This window comes from Eleginops maclovinus, chromosome 3 (genome assembly GCF_036324505.1).
Source record: "Eleginops maclovinus isolate JMC-PN-2008 ecotype Puerto Natales chromosome 3, JC_Emac_rtc_rv5, whole genome shotgun sequence".
Classification (NCBI taxonomy): Eukaryota; Metazoa; Chordata; class Actinopteri; order Perciformes; family Eleginopidae; genus Eleginops; species Eleginops maclovinus.
The window spans coordinates 2,055,019-2,075,447 of record NC_086351.1 but is presented as its reverse complement, the minus strand read 5'-3'; the positions used below and the strand labels follow the sequence as shown (position 1 = coordinate 2,075,447).

The 20,429-nt window shown below is 43.2% G+C and overlaps 2 protein-coding genes and 1 long non-coding RNA gene across 11 annotated transcripts; 1 reads left to right on the top strand and 2 right to left on the bottom strand.

Annotated features, from left to right (window-relative positions):
* The first annotated feature begins 1,733 nt into the window (after positions 1-1,733).
* Positions 1,734-20,218, top strand: LOC134862238 (NACHT, LRR and PYD domains-containing protein 12-like). 9 transcript variants are annotated; one of them, XM_063880013.1, is made up of 16 exons: positions 1,734-1,795; positions 7,736-7,870; positions 8,938-9,042; positions 10,191-10,426; positions 10,559-12,368; positions 12,904-13,071; positions 13,839-14,012; positions 14,616-14,789; positions 15,393-15,566; positions 16,170-16,343; positions 16,947-17,120; positions 17,724-17,897; positions 18,501-18,674; positions 19,139-19,179; positions 19,362-19,402; positions 19,712-20,218. In XM_063880013.1, the coding sequence occupies exons 2-16, from the start codon at positions 7,746-7,748 to the stop codon at positions 19,715-19,717; spliced, it is 3,750 nt and encodes a 1,249-aa protein (XP_063736083.1). In that variant the 5' UTR covers positions 1,734-1,795; positions 7,736-7,745; the 3' UTR covers positions 19,718-20,218. The 9 variants fall into 9 exon arrangements, with proteins under 9 accessions (XP_063736083.1, XP_063736088.1, XP_063736086.1 ...); XM_063880014.1 differs by lacking the exon at positions 1,734-1,795 and adding an exon at positions 7,134-7,152; XM_063880018.1 differs by lacking the exon at positions 13,839-14,012.
* Positions 2,764-5,367, bottom strand: LOC134861670 (uncharacterized protein K02A2.6-like). Its single transcript, XM_063879065.1, has one exon. It carries the CDS (start codon positions 5,365-5,367, stop codon positions 2,764-2,766), a length of 2,604 nt encoding a protein of 867 aa, XP_063735135.1.
* LOC134862316 (uncharacterized) lies at positions 8,269-8,870 on the bottom strand. Its single transcript, XR_010165491.1, has 2 exons — positions 8,555-8,870; positions 8,269-8,322 (listed from the first exon to the last, which is right to left on the bottom strand). It is a non-coding gene; the product is annotated as an uncharacterized LOC134862316 (long non-coding RNA).
* Positions 20,219-20,429: the final 211 nt, after the last annotated feature.

Sequence of the window (20,429 nt, the reverse complement as noted above, 5' to 3'; positions counted from 1 at the left end):
CACACCAATTTAGTGTCTGTAATCTTTGAGACGACCTAACGTTGTCCATGCTGTACATATTTACAGTAGATATTGTATGTTACAACATTTAATATGCATGTTCTTTTCGTGTTAATTGGCAATTACATTTTTGTGTAGCCTACTTAGCACCGGATATCAGATTTTACTCCATACCTTTCACCAATATGTATGCCCAAAATAGACAAAATAGAGTACAACATTTAGCATTGATCTAGACTTTTAAACATGTTGTCTTTTTTTCGTTGTGTTGTTTATTTCCTGAACATGTGACACACAAACTTCACAAACAACGAACTGCAGCCTGCTTTATTTATGATTCAATCAAAGGGCTGTTGTGTACACTAATCTGTTATCAGACAGGATTCATTATATCATACATATATGATCTATCTGCTGAATCCATTGGACTTCTGTTCAGCTGCGTCAAATTACCACAAATGAATCCAGCTCACTTACAAAGAGTCTTGTGCTATCTGTATAACCTGTAGGCTCCTGGAGAGTCAGTTATTTCCAGCATTATTTATTCTCCATTCCTTCAAAGTCCTGTTGACGCCCTTTGTAGGGGCAGGGATGTGTTTTTTCACTTGTCACTTGGGGTAATAGGTGTGTGTGTGTGTTGGCGGAGCTATGTATGTGTGTGTGGCTGTGGGTGTGTGTCACTGGGGCTGAGTGATTGCCTAATGAATACCACCTGCATCTACCGGGGAATCCGTTTTGTTTGAGACAGGGAGAGAGGAGGCAGGGTGCTGACATTTCTGTTGACCGCTAAACCGCTAAACTCTTTCCACCATATAGTCCAGTACAGCAAGTCACTCAACAATAAAATGTATGTTAGCATGTATGTTTTATTGCAAGGGAAATAAAACATCTTCAACTGCAGTACGGCTTCAAGTTTCCTCCTTGGATTCAGCGTGTCAGGCAGAGCCCTGTGTTCCCCTCTCTGTGACTACTTTAGCGCTTGATAGTCACTGAACACCCTTTATCTGCCCTCTGGATTCACCTCTGAGGAACAGGAGGAGTGATGAATTGTCGAGCTGGCTGTCAGAACAGTTACACTTTGATTATTCTGACCTGGAAATATGGATGCATTTTTCCGTTGATGATGTCCATCTGCACATTTGAACATAACATTTCAGAAGGAAAATAGTGTATTAATGTAAGTAATCAACAGGGAGAGCCCTGCTACTCACCACAGGAAGATGTGCAAGGAAGCAGCGTGTGAGCATAGAATTCTAGCATAACTGAGACCAATGTCTCCATGTAATAAGTGATGCAGCCTACCTGTACCACCCACCATGACAGCAGAGCCGGAGGAACCAAGGGCCACCAGGTGCCTGTTATACTCTGCTGTAATGAGGGGAGCGGTTGGGGGAGGAGTCAGGCCTCGAGCTGCAGTCAAGAGAATCACCCCCTACATCAGCTTCCAGAATGAGATGTAATATCAGCTGATTGGTAACAACTGTATGATAGGGAACCCTTTAATGCACAGTTAACACCAGAGCACTGACCCTTCACACTTTAACTTAAGGACGGGTTTGAATGATGTTTTATTTTCACTCTGTGGTATTATTGTTTTATTTCAATGACTTAGAGAGAGTTTGTTGTAGCTGCAGGTCTATTTCTATCTCACATGGACATGCAGTATGTGTACCTGTACATCTGATAAGGCTGGTTATGAAACAAGGGGAGGAGCTGCAGACAGACAGGGACATCGAAAGTGAAAGTTTGAAGTCAGACTGCATTTTACACCTCGACAGAGCAGGAGGAAAACAGGGTGAGTGTTAACACCAGGCTCTGCTGGGTTTTTAACTCATTACATAGTTACTCTGTTATACTGGGCGTCAGAACATCTAGCTGATTAGAAATCAGCGTCATGGAGTCCAAAGAGACTCCGGCAAATGTCGCGAACGGTTTTTATTTACTGCTTCCTGATCCATCATAGGACCAAACTTCCTCTTTTTACGTCCTGTCCGGAGCGTCCGGGCCCAGACCCTTTACATGCCTATACAACACACTGCAGGAAAGGGAAAAGCCCCAGTGCCAGCTTTCTACAACAGATGGCACACTCTTAAAATAAGGAGTGTGTGGAGTAAAGTATGATATAAACTTTCCCCCTTTGTTTATCACTCTGATCCCGATGGCTTCATTTACACACACACGTCTCCCAGTTGTTGGTCAGTAAAAAGAGTACAGATGTTCCTCAGGTTGAAGCTCTTACTGTAACATGTTCTGTACATGTCGAATATATATATAGTTCCAGACAGGAGCCAACTAGTAGTCCAGTTCACTTTATTAACTGTATTACAACTTCCTGCCTACTTCCTGTATGTCCGTCTCCTAATATGTTCCCTATACAACAGGTACACATCTGCTCTCGCTACATCTCCCCCCTTTAGTTACTTGTCAGATTCTTAAAATAACTTCTTTTGTTTTTACTGTACCTGTAGATAAACTTGACCAGTATAACATATTGACATATTAAACCATTAAACATTCAAGTCCCCAGCATTACTTTTCCTTTCCTGTTTTTTTTCTTCTTTTCAGTAGTGCATAACATCTCCTGTCAACATTAAACATATAGTAGAACACATAATAATTTTCCATTAAGAAATTCTTTCTTCCTTTTTTTTTTTTTCAAAACATAACTCTTTCTTCTCTAGGGGTCGGCGTGGACTACCCGGGTCCCCAAGCTGTGCAGGGTTTATTCTGCCCTGTGAACCAAACCACAGCTTTCTAGCTAGTCTACAAATTCAGCCTGTTTGGTGGTCTTATGGTCCGGCCCAATCTAGTCTCTCTGGTAGTCTCTGGAATGACCCGGATGTGAGATCTGTTCCGCCTGAGAGTTCCTGAGGGCAGGTCTATGTTGTAAGACCTAGGTGTCTGAGCTGAACCACTGACAGTCCCTGTTTCTTTTGTGTTCTTCACCCAGACCTTTTGTCCTGGTCTGAGCTCTTGTCTTGTCTTTGTGTTGTGTCGTTTGTTGAACCAGGAGGCCTGTTGTTCTTTTAAGTCCTGGTCCTTCTTTCTGAAATCCTGGAGGTCAGGCCATCCAGGTTGTAGTTTCTCTTGACTGACCGGCAGGGGTGTCCTGATGTTGCGGCCCATTAGCAGCTGTGCAGGGGATGAGCCGTGTGTCAAAGGAGTGGCCCTGTAGGCCATGAGAGCCTTGTGTGGATCTTCCCCCTTTTTCAGGAGAGATTTCACCGTCCTCACTGCCCTCTCAGCCTCTCCGTTACTTTGAGGGTAGCGGGGGCTGCTGGTTGTGTGCGTGAAGTCATAGTCCCTGGCGAAGGCTGCAAACTCCGCTGCAGAGAACTGGGGGCCATTGTCCGAGATGACAGTCTCCGGGACTCCATGACGGGCAAAGATAGACTTCAGCTTTCCTGTCACGTGGGCTGTGGTGGTGGAGGTAAGGTTAGCCACTTCTATGTAGCGCGAATAGTAGTCAATAACCACAAGGTACATGGCATTGTCCCACTGGAAAAGATCCACTGCCACACGCTGCCATGGCCTCTCCGGCAACGTAGTGGTCAGCAGTGGCTCTGGCGCGTTGTGAGCCTCTCGTGCACAGGTTGCACAGTTTTCCACTCTCTGTTTGATCTGTTTGGTCAGACCTGGCCACCACATTGACTGCTGCGCTCTGGCAACACACTTTGTCATGCCTTGGTGACCTTCATGTATTTTGTTAATCATGTCCTCTTGCATTGTGACTGGGATGACGAGTCTTTCGCCTTTCATCAGTAGTCCGTCTACAACGAGCAGGTCCTGTTGATACTGCCAGTACAGCTGCAGTTGTGGTGGAAGAGCTTTTCTGTTCTGAGGCCAACCTGTTTGCACCATGCCTTTCAGCCTTTTGCAGACATCATCTGAATCTTGTGCTGTCTTGATCTGCACCAACCTCTGCTCTGACGCTGGGAAGTGCTCCATTATTAGGTTGATGGAGACACACACATCCTCTTCCAGCTGCTCGTCCTCTGGTGTAGGCGGGGCTTGAATCGGTGCCCTGGACAGTGCATCCGCTGTGATCAATTTCTTCCCCGGCACATGTTCAATTTTGTACGTGAAGCGAAGCAGCCGCAGCCTGAACCTCAGAATGCGAGGTGGCAAGTCATCTAGTGCTCTACTGCCTAGCAGTGAAATGAGAGGTTTGTGGTCAGTTTGTATCAAAAAGTCCATCCCTATCAGGTAAGACTGAAACCGTTCACACGCCCAGGTCAGTGCAAGCGCTTCCTTCTCTATCTGGGCGTATCTACGCTCCGTGATTGTCATGCTGCGTGATATGAAGGCAACTGGCCTCCATTCTCCAGACAGCTGCTTCTGAGACAATACTCCACCCAGCCCAAAGGACGAAGCGTCTGCTGCAACTATTGTCTCTCTGTGTAGGCAGTACTGTGCCAGTACTGTTGGTGAGCTCAGTTCCTTACGCAGCTCGTCAAACGCTCTCTGCTGTGCACTCCCCCACACCCAGTCTGTGTCTGTTTTGAGCAGTTCTCTTAGCGGTTGTGTGAGCTCTGATATCCGTGGAGAGAATTTCCCCACGTAGTTGACCATGCCAACAAACCTTTTCACGTCTGCAGCGTCTTTTGGCGTGGGCATCTCTGTGATTGCCTTAATTTTTCCTGGATCTGCTTCAATGCCTCCTGCACTGACGATGTGGCCCAGGAACATGACCTTGTTGACCGCAAACTGACACTTGTCGTTATTGAGAGTCAGGCCCTCTTCCTGGAGCCGCCCTAACACTCTGTACAGCCTGTGGTCATGTTGTTCACGTGTTGTTCCAAACACGAGAATGTCATCAGCATGGCATACAGTCCCCTCTAACCCTGTCAGCATCTGTGTGAGCCTCTTTTGAAAATGCTCAGGTGCGGATGAAATCCCGAATGGGAGTCTCTTGTAGCAGTATCGCCCGAACGGGGTGATAAATGTGGTCAGCGGGACTGATTTTTGATGTAGGGGTACCTGCCAGAATCCGGCTGTAGCATCTAGCTTAGTAAAGACCGTTGCACCTGCAAGCTTGGCCAGGGTTTCGTCAACGGCCGGCAAGATGAGTCTTTCTCTGCAAACATACTCATTCAGATGGGTCATATCAGAGCAGATTCTGATTTTTCCCTTGGGCTTTGGTGCCACCACCATGCCTGCACACCAGTCTGTAGGCTCTTCAATGGGCACAATCACACCCATTTTTTCCATTCTTTGGAGCTCCTCTTTGACTTTGTCATGCAGCGGTAGAGGTACACGTCGTGGCAGTGATAATGCGAAGGGCTTGACGTCTTGCTTCAACTTGATTCTGTACTCCCCTGTAAGGCAGCCCAGTCCTGTGAAGACTTTGGGGTATTGTTTCTTCATGTCAGCCTCTAGCTCTATTACACTGTCGACTAAATGCAGTAGTTTTAGATCTGAGATTGCTGGCAGACCCAGTAGAGGAGTAGCTAGCTTTTGTACTACATACACTGGTTGTGTTGTTGTTCTCTCTTTATATTTCATGACACCATGAAACTGACCTCTCACCTTTAGAGGTTCATTGCTGGGTCCACACAATGGTATGGATGCTTTGGTGAGTGGGCCGTGCCATTTTTCTGAGTAGGCATTACCTGGGATGACTGTTGCGTCCGCCCCTGTATCCAGCTTGAAGGTAATGTCTTGACCATTCACTCTTAGTGTTTTTTTCCATGTTTCAGATTTCTTTCCTGTGGACACTGCTCCCAGGAAAAGAGTATCCTCTTCTTCTGCCTCGAAAACTGCCCCTACTCTCCCTGATTTACAAACAGCTGCAAAATGTCCTCTCTTCTGACACTTTCGGCATTCAGCATCCCTTGCAGCACAGTTATTTAGAGAGTGTGGTGGTCCTTTTCCACATCGTCCACAGTTTTTCTGTCCTTTCTGGAAATCCTTTTGTCCCTTTCCATAGGACGTCTTCCCTGTCTGGTACTCTCTGTTTGACTTTTTCTTGAATTTCAGAAAGTCCACATTGGCCTCTCTTTGTTCTGTAGGTTTTGTTTCTCTCACTGTTGGTTGCTGTTTTTTAATTTCTTCATGTTGCCTAATTTTAGTAACAGCCTTTTCCAGTGTTAATTCACTGTCCATTTGCAGCTTTTTAGACAGGGTGTGATGCCTTATTCCTACCACTAGTCTGTCTCTGATCATTTCATCTTGCAGCGGGCCATATTGACAGTGCTCAGATAACTTATAAACTGCAGAGATGAAGGCTTCAGCAGATTCCCCTGGCTCTTGGCTTCTCTTATTGAAACGAGCCCTCTCATATATTACATTGTATTTGCTTATGAAGTATTTATTAAAGGCTTCTTTAACCTCTTTGTATTTCTTTGCATCTTCAGCACTTAAGCCTAGCGTGGACAGAACATCATCTGCTTTATCGCCCATTGCATATACTAATGAATTCACCTGATAATCTTCATCTTTCTTGTCCAGTCCAGCTGCAACTCGGAACCTTTCAAACCGACGAATCCAATTGGGCCAGTTAGCAAAGTCCGAAAAGTCAAAGTTTTCTGGTGGGCTTATGGAGAAAAGGGAATCCATTGTTTCTTTCCTTGTATCGTTGTCTGGCTTCTCTGCGTTGTCTCTTAACGTCCCGTGCCGACAGGCTCCCTCGTTGTCTGTCTAACTAGCTTGCTGCACAGTTTCTAACTGCTGGCTAGCGTTAGCCTAGTTTTTGAACCTACCGCGATTTACGCGCTAATTAATTATTTACCGCAACTTGACGGGCAATTTCTTCCAAGCGACCGTCTGAGGCGGGATTCAGCACGCTTCTGACACCATGTAACATGTTCTGTACATGTCGAATATATATATAGTTCCAGACAGGAGCCAACTAGTAGTCCAGTTCACTTTATTAACTGTATTACAACTTCCTGCCTACTTCCTGTATGTCCGTCTCCTAATATGTTCCCTATACAACAGGTACACATCTGCTCTCGCTACACTTACAGTACAGAGCGACTTGTTGAGTTTTAAAGTGGCTCACTGACCGTGGTGGACCCGATGATGCGTCCACTCCTGGTCCTCTTCAGGTCCATCTCCATGTCAGAGGTCTTCTTCACCAGAGTGTCCATCTGAGGGGGACAGATGGTCCGTGACGACACCCATCATTAAGCGCTCTCAGGGGGGTTTTAGGTGACACTGAGCCTGCAGTCATTCTGCTAGCAAACCCCTCGTCTTTTGTGACCTTTCCTTGTGTTGCAAGTACATTATACTAGATTTAAAAAGTAGCTTCTCACATTTCAATTGTGTCTTTGCTGCCTTCACACATTTTGTTGTTTATCAGGTTCTTTAAGTGGAGAAAGAATACATTCCCAGAAGTCCCAAATGCAATATGGAAAATAAAAACTGTCTTTTCACTTCTTTTTTTTATTTAGTTCTTTCCACTTGTTGTCAATAGGACACAAAAACTTCCATTTGATAAGGAATTGCTTTTCTGTTTTGATTCTTCACTGACAATCTCCACTTGACAAGGTTTCAAAATCAAATTAAGAATGATTCGGTTGAGTTTTATCTGTATTTTAATGCACCCCCCCCCCTCAACAATCGCAAGTTTCCTCTTTTTCGCCACCTCAAATCTGGTCACCCTATCATAGTTCCATAACATGTGTCAAGATGGAGGGCAGTCTGTCTGTAGTCTGCTTTGTTGTATTCTAACCAAGTTCATTATTAAGATGCTTTGTGTGTGTGTGTGTGTGTGTGTGTGTGTGTGTGTCAGACTGGAGAAGATGAGTCATTTAAAAGAGGAGGAAGAGGACAGATCTTCAGTCTCCAGCGGTCTGTCTCTGAAGAGTGACCGGTCTAAATATCAACCTATATACTTCAGTAATGAACCTGGACCCTCAGACAGGAAGTAAGACTCTGTTTCTACTGTAAACTCACCTGAACAGGATTCCGTTTTTATGCTATCTGATAATCTAAACCTTAAATGATCCCAGTTAAGAAACTTAGTAGAGTACAGTAATAAAGCTTAATTGAACTCTTGCTGCGTAAATAATAATCTGCTCCAGTGAAATCCTTCTCTCACTCCACATGTAGGACTTTGTGTCGTGTTCATCAAATAAAATCCAAACATGTGAAACGTTTCCCTCTTGAATTGTGACAGCAGAAACCCACAAGCATGACTCAAAAACAGAACATCAGTCTAAAGAACTTTAATCAGGTGTGTACTGCCCTCGCAGTGCATGTGCCGATGCAAGGCTAGACAGTCAGATAACGGTTAGCTAGAAGCCCTCCAAAAAACCACAAGGCTTGACTTTTCTTGTCCTTTAATGAAGTCTTCTTTTTTCCAACATCACCGTAAAACTGCAGATTACAGAAATAAACACACTTTACTTACTTAAAACACAGTGTGAGTTGGCATAGAATGAGTACATTTCAATTAGCCTCCACAAATGAACAAACTGAGAAGAGTTAGCATGTTAACACAAAATAGCATCTCAGCATGAGCTAACGTTAGCGGAGTAGGCTATACTCATAAAAACACAACAAGTAGGTCTTGATATAAAATACACATTTGACCACTTATAATACTTACAGACAAATATTCTCCAAGGCAAAAGCGTTTGTAACCTTTGACAATATGATTTTAACAGTCTGCTTATCTGTCTGTGCGTGCCTCAGCTCTCCTGAGCATGTAATGAGGAGAACAACCGCGCTGGTTACATAGCTGCTGCTAACGCACTGAGCGCTCACTACGATGCGGTTTCTCGAGACCAAAGAAAAGACCACTCACTCTGACGCAGTTTCTTACAACCAAGAACATACACTTTTTAAATCTACGTATGAACTGATGAATTTTAACTTAACTTATTACTTTTAACTTTTTCATCTGCAAAGGCAGAACAAGGTGAACAGACAGAAGTCAAACGCTGCTCTTTGAATGAACTGATGATGTGTGTGTGTGTGTTGTTTCCACAGACAGAGAGCAGAGTCTCCAGTCTCCAGCTGTCTGTCTCTGAAGAGTGACGGGTCTAAATATCAACCTATAAACTTCAGTAATGAACGTGGACCCTCAGACAGGAAGTAAGAGACTGTTCCTACTGCAAACTGACCTGAAGAGGGTTCAGTTTTTATATAATCTGATAGTTTAAACTTTTCTTCCTTAATGCTATGTGCACAGTGTAGTGCAGAACAAACGCAGTACAGTAAGCTAACATTATTTAATGATATTTCAATCTGCTATTATATTATCATTGAAGCAGTGCCACACAATGGGTTTAAATTGCACATAAAGTGGTCATGTTTATGATATGTATTTTTAAGATGTTTGTTAATAAACAGTCATTCCTGGTGAGCTGGTTGTGTTTAACATTAGCCAATAGAATAGATGTAGATACATGTAGAGTCAATGCAAAGACCCAGACCCGTGCCTGGCAACAGGAATAAAGTGAAGATGTGAAATTCATGTCAGCTGCAGATTCGTGCAACGTTTAAAATCTAAACTGGAGTGTAAAGCTTGTGGAGCTCTGTTACAAGAACCTGTCAGTGTTGAGATTGTGCTCCTGGAAACCATCAGCACCCAGAGCTCTACAGTCCCTCACATTCAATCAGTGTTATTAAGGTATGGGTATAACCCAGAGACTGTCTATATAGTCACTGCTGTCCTGGTGACTAGAGGAAGTTATGTTGAGTGTTGACGGAGCAGCTACAAGGTTAGCCTAGCTTTAATCAAACCAATCCATTCAGAAAACATTTGGAAATGTTGTGTTGGAGACAGACCGGCCAAAGCACTAACTCAGGCTTTTTACAAATCACTCTCTATGTTGTTGTTCTGGCATCCTTTTCATCTGTTTGCAAATTCTATGTACATTGGGTTTATAATGCTGCTAGTATACCAGATTGAAAATAATGAAACCTTGTTTTGATATATAGCACTTTTCCTGGTGCTCAAAGAGGCTTCACAAGCAGGCAGAGGAAATAAGAAGAAGTGCACAGCCAGGTGGAATAGACGCAGCTGATGTGTGTGTCTCAGCAGGGAACACGCTGGGTGCTCTTCTGGGTGATGTCATGACAGGATGCTGTTTGGTTTTATAATAATGTGAAGTGTAAACTACCTGATCACAAAGATATATTTTACAGAGATGTAGAAATTCCCACCTTGGGTTGTAACACTGGTGAAAATCAGCCTCCAGTAATGCAGTGTGCTATAAAGGATGTGTTCCTCTCCACAGAGGGAAGAGGAAGAGTCCTGTTCCTGTGGAGGAGCAGCTGTCCAGCTGTGCTCTGTGTCAGGACGTCCTGAAGGATCCAGTCTCTACCAGCTGTGGACACTGGTTCTGCAGACAGTGCATCACCTCATACTGGGAGCAGCGAGCTCCATCAGGAGACTCCCCCTGTCCCCAGTGTGGAAAAAGATCCAGAACCAGAGCTGGACTGCAGACAGCCAGTCAGACCAGAGCTGTACAGAGTAAGTCTGAACATCTGTCTGCTGGAGTCTTCATGGTTTATGTGATAGGTTTCACAGCAGACTGTTGTTCCCTTTCTATCTTCAGATTCTTTAAACCTTTTTCCTTTGTCCTCTGTTTCCTTCTCTTTGCAGATGGTGGTCTGCAGCAGGTTTTAGAGGACCATAGGATCAGTCTGAGGAGGAGATGTGAACGTGTGACTGAAGGAACTGATGAAAGTGAAACCCTCCTCAACAGGATTTTCACTGAGCTCTACATCACACAAGGACGGAGTGAAGAGGTTAATACCCAACATGAGGTGAGGCAGCTGGAGATGGCTTTCAAGAAGGAGACCCTCCATGAAACTCGACTCAAGTGCCAGGACATCTTTAAAGCCTTAGCTTACCATCAGACCCACATCAGAGTGGTCCTGACCAACGGCGTCGCTGGAGTTGGAAAAACCTTCTCAGTGCAGAAGTTCACTCTGGACTGGGCCGAGGGTTTGGAGAACCAAGATGTGAGTCTGGTGATCCCGCTCTCCTTCAGGGAGCTGAACCTGATCAAAGCTGAGCAGTACAGTCTTCTCAGGCTGATCCATGTTTTCCATCCAGCCTTACAGAAGGTCACAGCAGAGCAGCTGGCTGTCTGTAAAGTGCTGTTCATCTTTGACGGCCTGGATGAAAGCAGACTCTCTCTGGATTTCAGAAAAAGTGAGGTTGTGTCTGATGTCTCACAGCAATCCTCAGTCAACGTGCTGCTGACAAACCTCATCAGGGGGAAGCTGCTTCCTTCAGCTCTCGTCTGGATCACTTCCAGACCTGCAGCGGCCAATCAGATCCCTCCTAAGTGTGTGGACAGGGTGACAGAAGTACGAGGCTTCACTGACGCTCAGAAGGAGCAGTACTTCAGGAGGAGATCCAGAGATGAAGAACTGTCCAGCAGAATCATCTCTCACATCAAGAGCTCCAGGAGCCTCCACATCATGTGTCTGATCCCAGTCTTCTGCTGGATCACTGCTGCAGTTGTGGACCACATGTTGACTACAGACCAGAGAGGAGAGCTGCCCAAGACCCTCACTGACATGTACTCACACTTCCTGCTGGTCCTGACAAAGAGGAAGAAGCAGAAGTACCATGAGGGACATGAGACGAGCCCACAGCAGCTGACGGAGGCTGACAGTGAGGTTCTTCTGAAGCTGGGGAGGCTGGCGTTTGAACATCTGGAGAAAGGAGACATTATGTTCTACCAAGAAGACCTGCAGCGCTGTGGTCTTGATGTCACCGAGGCCTTGGTGCACTCAGGAGTCTGTACAGAGATCTTCAAAAGAGAGAGCGTGACCTTCCAGAAAACAGTCTACTGCTTTGTTCATCTGAGTGTCCAGGAGTTTCTGGCTGCAGTCTACATGCTGCACTGCTACACCAACAGGAACACTGCGGTACTGAAGGACTTCCTGCAGGGAGACTGGGTCGATGACAACAGGTATAGCAGTGATCAGGATTACCCATCCCTGGACGTCTTCCTAAAGAGAGCCATGGAGAAATCTTTCAAAAGTGAAAATGGCCACCTGGACCTGTTTGTCCGCTTTCTCCACGGCCTCTCTCTGGAGTCCAACCAGAGACTCTTAGGAGGCCTGCTGGGTCGCACAGACACCCGTCCAGAAGTCACCCAGAGAGCCATCAACAACCTGAAGGAGATAAGAAGTTCTAACATTTCTGACAACAGGAGCATCAACATCTTCCACTGTCTGACAGAGATGAACGATCACTCAGTACATCAGGAGATCACAGAGTTCCTGAAGTCAGAGAACAGATCAAAGAGACTCTCTGTGAAACACCCCTCAGCTCTGGCCTACAGGCTGCAGATGTCAGAGGAGGTTCTGGATGAGTTGGACCTGGAGAAGGACAACACATCAGAGGAGGGACGACAGAGACTGATTCCAGCTGTGAGGAGCTGCAGAGAGGCTGTGTAAGTCCAGATGTGATTAACTGTATAAATAAGTGGAGATAAGGATTTTAGTTTTTCAAATAAAGACGATACAGCGTGTTGCTGTTGACACTGTGAGAGCACAATTTAATTAATACATTTATTGTAATGATTTCAATAATTACAACATTTTACAGTTCTTTCTTCTCTTCATTTCCTTGTCAGAAGAAAGGAAGGATATTTAATCAGAGCAGCATGTGATCACAGCATGCAGCAGTGTCTCACAGATATCAGTGAATGCAGTGAAGTCATTATTACATGACTGCAGTTTCTTCATCGTTAAATCAGACAGAGTAATATCTGATCGATTTTGACTCTAGTCTTCTCTAGTCTAGAAGGTAGCTAGCAAAGACGTGACAGACATGGGATCAGATCACACTCCATTAAATATTAAACGGACCAACATCCGATGTTAATCACATCATTATATTCTAAATGTGGTTCATCAAATGCATGAAGTAAATATAAAGTTTCCCCTTTTTTATCTTAACAAATCCTGTAATGTGTGTTCAAACAGAATTCCTTACTGTGGATTCCTAGACTGGGAAGTCGTGGCCTCAGCTCTGAAGTCTGGCCCCTCCTCTCTGAGAGAGCTGGAGCTGACGGACAGAGGTCTGGAGGATTCAGTCGTGGAGGTGCTGAGTTCTGGACTAAAGAGTCCAAACTGCAGACTGGAGACCCTGAGGTCAGATCCCTGGCTGTAGTTCATGTGATTTTCTATTTGTACTGTATTTATCATTTATATATTTATAACCCCATCATTTTCTGAGTACAAAGACATTTAAATGACTTCCCGTTTCTTTCCAAACGGCTGAATGTTTGTCAGAGTAACAGCAGAGACAGTGAATGTGTGACGGACAGTGTTTGAGCTTCCACAGACTCTCTCTGTGCTCCATGAGTCAGTGGAGATGCTGTCAGTACTGATGAGCTGTGTGAGGGAGAGGCATGAGGTTGTTCTGATCCATGATCAATGAACTTTTAACTATCTACTATCACATTTATAAAAGTATCTACATCATTATTGACATCGGCATCTCAACCTTCTCCAGGTCTTAAAAGATGAGTAACCTTTGAACTATCTCCAGCAGGACCGTTGTTCTCTGACCTTACATCCTGTGTTCTTTACTCAGACTGAGGGGCTGCTTCTTTGTAGACGTTGTGATCTGGAGTTGAATCAGTTTCTGAGGGGTTGTTTGTCTGGCTGCACATCATGATGTGGATGGAGTTTCAGATGTGAAGTCTCCTCTTTTTATTGAAGTAGAAGCACGTTGTCTTTAATATTAATGAGAGCTCTTTTTCTCTGTCTGTATCTTACAGTTTTTAACCTGAAGGAGTTTCCCCTTTCTAAACTTCTACATCCTCTACTTCTCCAGCTCTGAACAGATGATTAAACCTGGAATATTTGAAGCTGAAACGTTGTTTTCTAAACTTCATCATGTGTTCTTTATTCAGACTGTGGGGCTGCGGTCTGACAAAGATCAGCTGTGCTTCTCTGGCCTCAGCTCTGAAGTCCAACCCCTCCCATCTGAGAGAGCTGGAGCTGAGTAACAACGCTCTGCAGAATTCAGGAGTGGAGCTGCTGAGAGATCTTCTGGAGAGTCCACTCTGCAGACTGCAGACTCTCAGGTCAGTTCTCCATCTCTTACTTCTGTGCTGAGATGAATATGAGAGAGTTGTGTTGACTCTGAGCTGCAGACATCAGGCTGATATTACACTGATCCTCACTGAGCATCTGAATGCTAACGTCTACTTTCTTCTTCTGTGGTTTAGTTCATTGAGTGTGGCAGAGCCATGTTGATCATTACATTAAATATAACAATGAAATGAATCCTCTGCATATTCCCTCTGATCCTATAACTCCTGAAAATTAACATTTCTTTATCATGATTTCTTTATATAGACGATGTAAAGGACAAATGAACACATATTTCTATAAAAAACTATCAAACTCCAAAATATATATTCAGTATTTGCCTTTTCCATCATTTTTATGAAGCAACTTGATGCTTATACTGACCGAAAAGACTTAATAGCAGATGCTTCGAGTTTATGACTCCATTATTCCTGAAATAGAAGAACTTTTATATCTTACAGTTTTTAACCTGAAGGAGTTTCCCCTTTCTAAACTTCTACATCCTCTACTTCTCCAGCTCTGCACAGACTATTAAACCTGGAATATTTGAAGCTGAAACGTTGTTTTCTAAACTTCATCATGTGTTCTTTATTCAGACTGAGGTGGTGCGGTCTGTCAACGATCAGCTGTGCTTCTCTGGCCTCAGCTCTGAAGTCCAACCCCTCCCATCTGAGAGAGCTGGAACTGAGTAACAACACTCTGCAGGATTCAGGAGTGGAGCTGCTGAGAGATCTTCTGGAGAATCCACTCTGCAGACTGCAGACTCTCAGGTCAGTTCTCCATCTCTTACTTCTGTGCTGAGATGAATATGAGAGAGTTGTGTTGACTCTGAGCTGCAGACATCAGGCTGATATTACACTGATCCTCACTGAGCATCTGAATGCTAACGTCTACTTTCTTCTTCTGTGGTTTAGTTCATTGAGTGTGGCAGAGCCATGTTGATCATTACATTAAATATAACAATGAAATGAATCCTCTGCATATTCCCTCTGATCCTATAACTCCTGAAAATTAACATTTCTTTATCATGATTTCTTTATATAGACGATGTAAAGGACAAATGAACACATATTTCTATAAAAAACTATCAAACTCCAAAATATATATTCAGTATTTGCCTTTTCCATCATTTTTATGAAGCAACTTGATGCTTATACTGACCGAAAAGACTTAATAGCAGATGCTTCGAGTTTATGACTCCATTATTCCTGAAATAGAAGAACTTTTATATCTTACAGTTTTTAACCTGAAGGAGTTTCCCCTTTCTAAACTTCTACATCCTCTACTTCTCCAGCTCTGCACAGACTATTAAACCTGGAATATTTGAAGCTGAAACGTTGTTTTCTAAACTTCATCATGTGTTCTTTATTCAGACTGAGGTGGTGCCGTCTGACAAAGATCAGCTGTGCTTCTCTGGCCTCAGCTCTGAAGTCCAACCCCTCCCATCTGAGAGAGCTGGAACTGAGTAACAACACTCTGCAGGATTCAGGAGTGGAGCTGCTGAGAGATCTTCTGGAGAGTCCACTCTGCAGACTGCAGACTCTCAGGTCAGTTCTCCATCTCTTACTTCTGTGCTGAGATGAATATGAGAGAGTTGTGTTGACTCTGAGCTGCAGACATCAGGCTGATATTACACTGATCCTCACTGAGCATCTGAATGCTAATGTCTACTTTCTTCTTCTGTGGTTTAGTTCATTGAGTGTGGCAGAGCCATGTTGATCATTACATTAAATATAACAATGAAATGAATCCTCTGCATATTCCCTCTGATCCTATAACTCCTGAAAATTAACATTTCTTTATCATGATTTCTTTATATAAACGATGTAAAGGACAAATGAACACATATTTCTATAAAAAACTATCAAACTCCAAAATATATATTCAGTATTTGCCTTTTCCATCATTTTTATGAAGCAACTTGATGCTTATACTGACCGAAAAGACTTAATAGCAGATGCTTCGAGTTTATGACTCCATTATTCCTGAAATAGAAGAACTTTTATATCTTACAGTTTTTAACCTGAAGGAGTTTCCCCTTTCTAAACTTCTACATCCTCTACTTCTCCAGCTCTGCACAGACTATTAAACCTGGAATATTTGAAGCTGAAACGTTGTTTTCTAAACTTCTTCATGTGTTCTTTATTCAGACTGGTGGGCTGCAATCTGACAGATATCAGCTGTGCTTCTCTGGCCTCAGCTCTGAAGTCCAACCCCTCCCATCTGAGAGAGCTGGAACTGAGTAACAACGCTCTGCAGGATTCAGGAGTGGAGCTGCTGAGAGGTCTTCTGGAGAGTCCACTCTGCAGACTGCAGACTCTCAGGTCAGTTCTCCATCTCTTACTTCTGTGCTGAGATGAATATGAGAGAGTTGTGTTGACTCTGAGCTGCAGACATCAGGCTGATATTACACTGATCCTCACTGAGCATCTGAATGCTAACGTCTACTTTCTTCTTCTGTGGTTTAGTTCATTGAGTGTGGCAGAGCCATGTTGATCATTACATTAAATATAGCAATGAAATGAATCCTCTGCATATTCCCTCTGATCCTATAACTCCTGAAAATTAACATTTCTTTATCATGATTTCTTTATATAAACGATGTAAAGGACAAATGAACACATATTTCTATAAAAAACTATCAAACTCCAAAATATATATTCAGTATTTGCCTTTTCCATCATTTTTATGAAGCAACTTGATGCTTATACTGACCGAAAAGACTTAATAGCAGATGCTTCGAGTTTATGACTCCATTATTCCTGAAATAGAAGAACTTTTATATCTTACAGTTTTTAACCTGAAGGAGTTTCCCCTTTCTAAACTTCTACATCCTCTACTTCTCCAGCTCTGCACAGATTATTAAACCTGGAATATTTGAAGCTGAAACGTTGTTTTCTAAACTTCTTCATGTGTTCTTTATTCAGACTGGTGGGCTGCTGTCTGTCAGATATCAGCTGTGCTTCTCTGGCCTCAGCTCTGAAGTCCAACCCCTCCCATCTGAGAGAGCTGGACCTGAGTGTCAACGCTCTGCAGGATTCAGGAGTGGAGCTGCTGAGAGGTCTTCTGGAGAGTCCACTCTGCAGACTGCAGACTCTCAGGTCAGTTCTCCATCTCTTACTTCTGTGCTGAGATGAATATGAGAGAGTTGTGTTGACTCTGAGCTGCAGACATCAGGCTGATATTACACTGATCCTCACTGAGCATCTGAATGCTAACGTCTACTTTCTTCTTCTGTGGTTTAGTTCATTGACTGTGGCAGAGCCATGTTGATCATTACATTAAATATAGCAATGAAATGAATCCTCTGCATATTCCCTCTGATCCTATAACTCCTGAAAATTAACATTTCTTTATCATGATTTCTTTATATAGACGATGTAAAGGACAAATGAACACATATTTCTATAAAAAACTATCAAACTCCAAAATATATATTCAGTATTTGCCTTTTCCATCATTTTTATGAAGCAACTTGATGCTTATACTGACCGAAAAGACTTAATAGCAGATGCTTCGAGTTTATGACTCCATTATTCCTGAAATAGAAGAACTTTTATATCTTACAGTTTTTAACCTGAAGGAGTTTCCCCTTTCTAAACTTCTACATCCTCTACTTCTCCAGCTCTGCACAGACTATTAAACCTGGAATATTTGAAGCTGAAACGTTGTTTTCTAAACTTCATCATGTGTTCTTTATTCAGACTGAGGTGGTGCGGTCTGTCAACGATCAGCTGTGCTTCTCTGGCCTCAGCTCTGAAGTCCAACCCCTCCCATCTGAGAGAGCTGGAACTGAGTAACAACACTCTGCAGGATTCAGGAGTGGAGCTGCTGAGAGATCTTCTGGAGAATCCACTCTGCAGACTGCAGACTCTCAGGTCAGTTCTCCATCTCTTACTTCTGTGCTGAGATGAATATGAGAGAGTTGTGTTGACTCTGAGCTGCAGACATCAGGCTGATATTACACTGATCCTCACTGAGCATCTGAATGCTAACGTCTACTTTCTTCTTCTGTGGTTTAGTTCATTGAGTGTGGCAGAGCCATGTTGATCATTACATTAAATATAACAGTGAAATGAATCCTCTGCATATTCCCTCTGATCCTATAACTCCTGAAAATTAACATTTCTTTATCATGATTTCTTTATATAAACGATGTAAAGGACAAATGAACACATATTTCTATAAAAAACTATCAAACTCCAAAATATATATTCAGTATTTGCCTTTTCCATCATTTTTATGAAGCAACTTGATGCTTATACTGACCGAAAAGACTTAATAGCAGATGCTTCGAGTTTATGACTCCATTATTCCTGAAATAGAAGAACTTTTATATCTTACAGTTTTTAACCTGAAGGAGTTTCCCCTTTCTAAACTTCTACATCCTCTACTTCTCCAGCTCTGCACAGACTATTAAACCTGGAATATTTGAAGCTGAAACGTTGTTTTCTAAACTTCATCATGTGTTCTTTATTCAGACTGAGGTGGTGCGGTCTGTCAACGATCAGCTGTGCTTCTCTGGCCTCAGCTCTGAAGTCCAACCCCTCCTGTCTGAGAGAGCTGGAGCTGAGTGAGAACGCTCTGCAGGATTCAGGAGTGGAGCTGCTGAGAGGTCTTCTGGAGAGTCCACTCTGCAGACTGCAGACTCTCAGGTCAGTTCTCCATCTCTTACTTCTGTGCTGAGATGAATAGACTCTGCAGACTCTCAGGTCGTGGGGGGGGTGGGGGTCCTCACTCTGGGGGATCACTACAAGTCAGTGATGTTACCCACTGCCGTTTCCTTCTTTTGTTCAGTCTTCCACAGACAATCTAAGGTAAGCTGAAAATGCAGAGCCTCATTTTAGTTAGTGAGCACATCTCCAACAGACAGATGGGGTTTTACAGAAGAGTGTTACCGTCTGTTTGTTTTCCTCTCAGGTTTTTTGTCTCCAGATGAATCTCTGGTTATGTCCTGTAATGCAGCTGAGAGCTGAGGGCAGTCAGTCGTAGAGTTTCAGAGAAGATATGATGGGATGTAAAGCATTGGATCAGTCAGGACTCTGAAGCTGACTAACTCAAAGAACAAACACTGATTTTAGACTTGATCCAAAACTGTTGGATTTGTTCTTCCCTACAGGATCAATATGGAGACGATCACAGCCAAGATCCAGAAGAACTGTGAGTACTGAAACAAGATCCTCCTTTCATCAAGCTACTAAACTCTGATCTTTAAAGTCCTCATAGGGAAACAGAAACATTTTTAATCCCGTTCTTGTTTTTCTGTCTGCAATCCTTGTGGCTGCTCTCTCTCTTTGTTCATGTTTTATTCTTTTTATTCCTCCTCTTTCTCCTCCTCTCAGGGGACTCTGATGTGGAACAGGAAGTGGAGACAGACAGAGAGGTGAGAGGTTGTACAGTGTGAAGTATTGAGGTTTCACCCCTGAATAAAATGGAGTTATTGCTCTTTGTTTTTCCGGGATTCCAGACAAATGTGCAAGCTCAGGTTTTATCTGCTGACAGTTTATATTGGAGACGTAAAGAGCAGCGTGGAGGCATTTCTGAAGCAGCTGATGGAGCTTCCTGTTGAAGCAGCTATCCTCAATGTTAAATGATATATTTTACATATTAAAAACAATCGTACTTAAAGTTGTTCTTAAAAGGGAAGATTTGTTACCATAACTGGTTTATATCTTCCCTGTTTGTCTCTCAGGTCTGAGAGGGTTACCTGCTGACCCGTGTCCATCTCAACCAGTGTCTGCAGGCATCCCATAATCCTGCGTTTGGGTGTTTCCTGCATTAGGGTGGGATAACGTTCTCCGTGTGATCAAAGCTCTGGGTTCTCTTGGAAACGCCCTCCGACGACAAAGTCAGAAGAAGGAATATTTTTCACCTCTTGATGTTTTTCACTTCGGGCTCCATGTCCAATCAAAAGCTTCCATTGCTTTAAAACCAGCTCTGCCTGGTGTCTTTGAAATGGTGCTGATAAAGGTTTAGGTGGTCTTTATGAAATGTAAGCATGAATCAATGTAACCTTTAAGATGTGTTGAGATATCCTCAGAATGAAATGCATAGCTGTGCAGAGTGGATTCAGTTCACTGTCTGTTGACGGGACGGGGGTCTGTGTGCAGATGAATTTAGTATGTGACAATAAAAGTACACAAAGTATTTACAACGTACATAAACATAGAAATAAACACACTTTCTGTCAAACTTGAAATGACGAGTAAATAAATATAAACAGAAAACAGCAAATGCATTTATTTTAGAAATCAGAAGCATTTATATCTTCAACTAAATGTATGGAGGTAGTACAACCAGCAGGGGATGTGTTAGGAGGTGTGTGAAGTTCTTTACTGGGACTTTACTGAACAACAGGGACATCATTTCATATTTCCTTCATGTCTCGGTGTTGCACTTTGTAGACGGTC

Excerpts from the sequence above, each read along its gene's own strand:
- LOC134861670 (XM_063879065.1), bottom strand. The coding sequence starts at position 5,367 with ATGAAGAAACAATACCCCAAAGTCTTCACAGGACTGGGCTGCCTTACA.
- LOC134862238 (XM_063880013.1), top strand. The coding sequence starts at position 7,746 with ATGAGTCATTTAAAAGAGGAGGAAGAGGACAGATCTTCAGTCTCCAGC. Across the intron at positions 14,013-14,615 it reads TGCAGACTGCAGACTCTCAG|ACTGAGGTGGTGCGGTCTGT; the intron begins GTCAGTTCTCCA and ends TTCTTTATTCAG. Across the intron at positions 17,121-17,723 it reads TGCAGACTGCAGACTCTCAG|ACTGAGGTGGTGCGGTCTGT; the intron begins GTCAGTTCTCCA and ends TTCTTTATTCAG.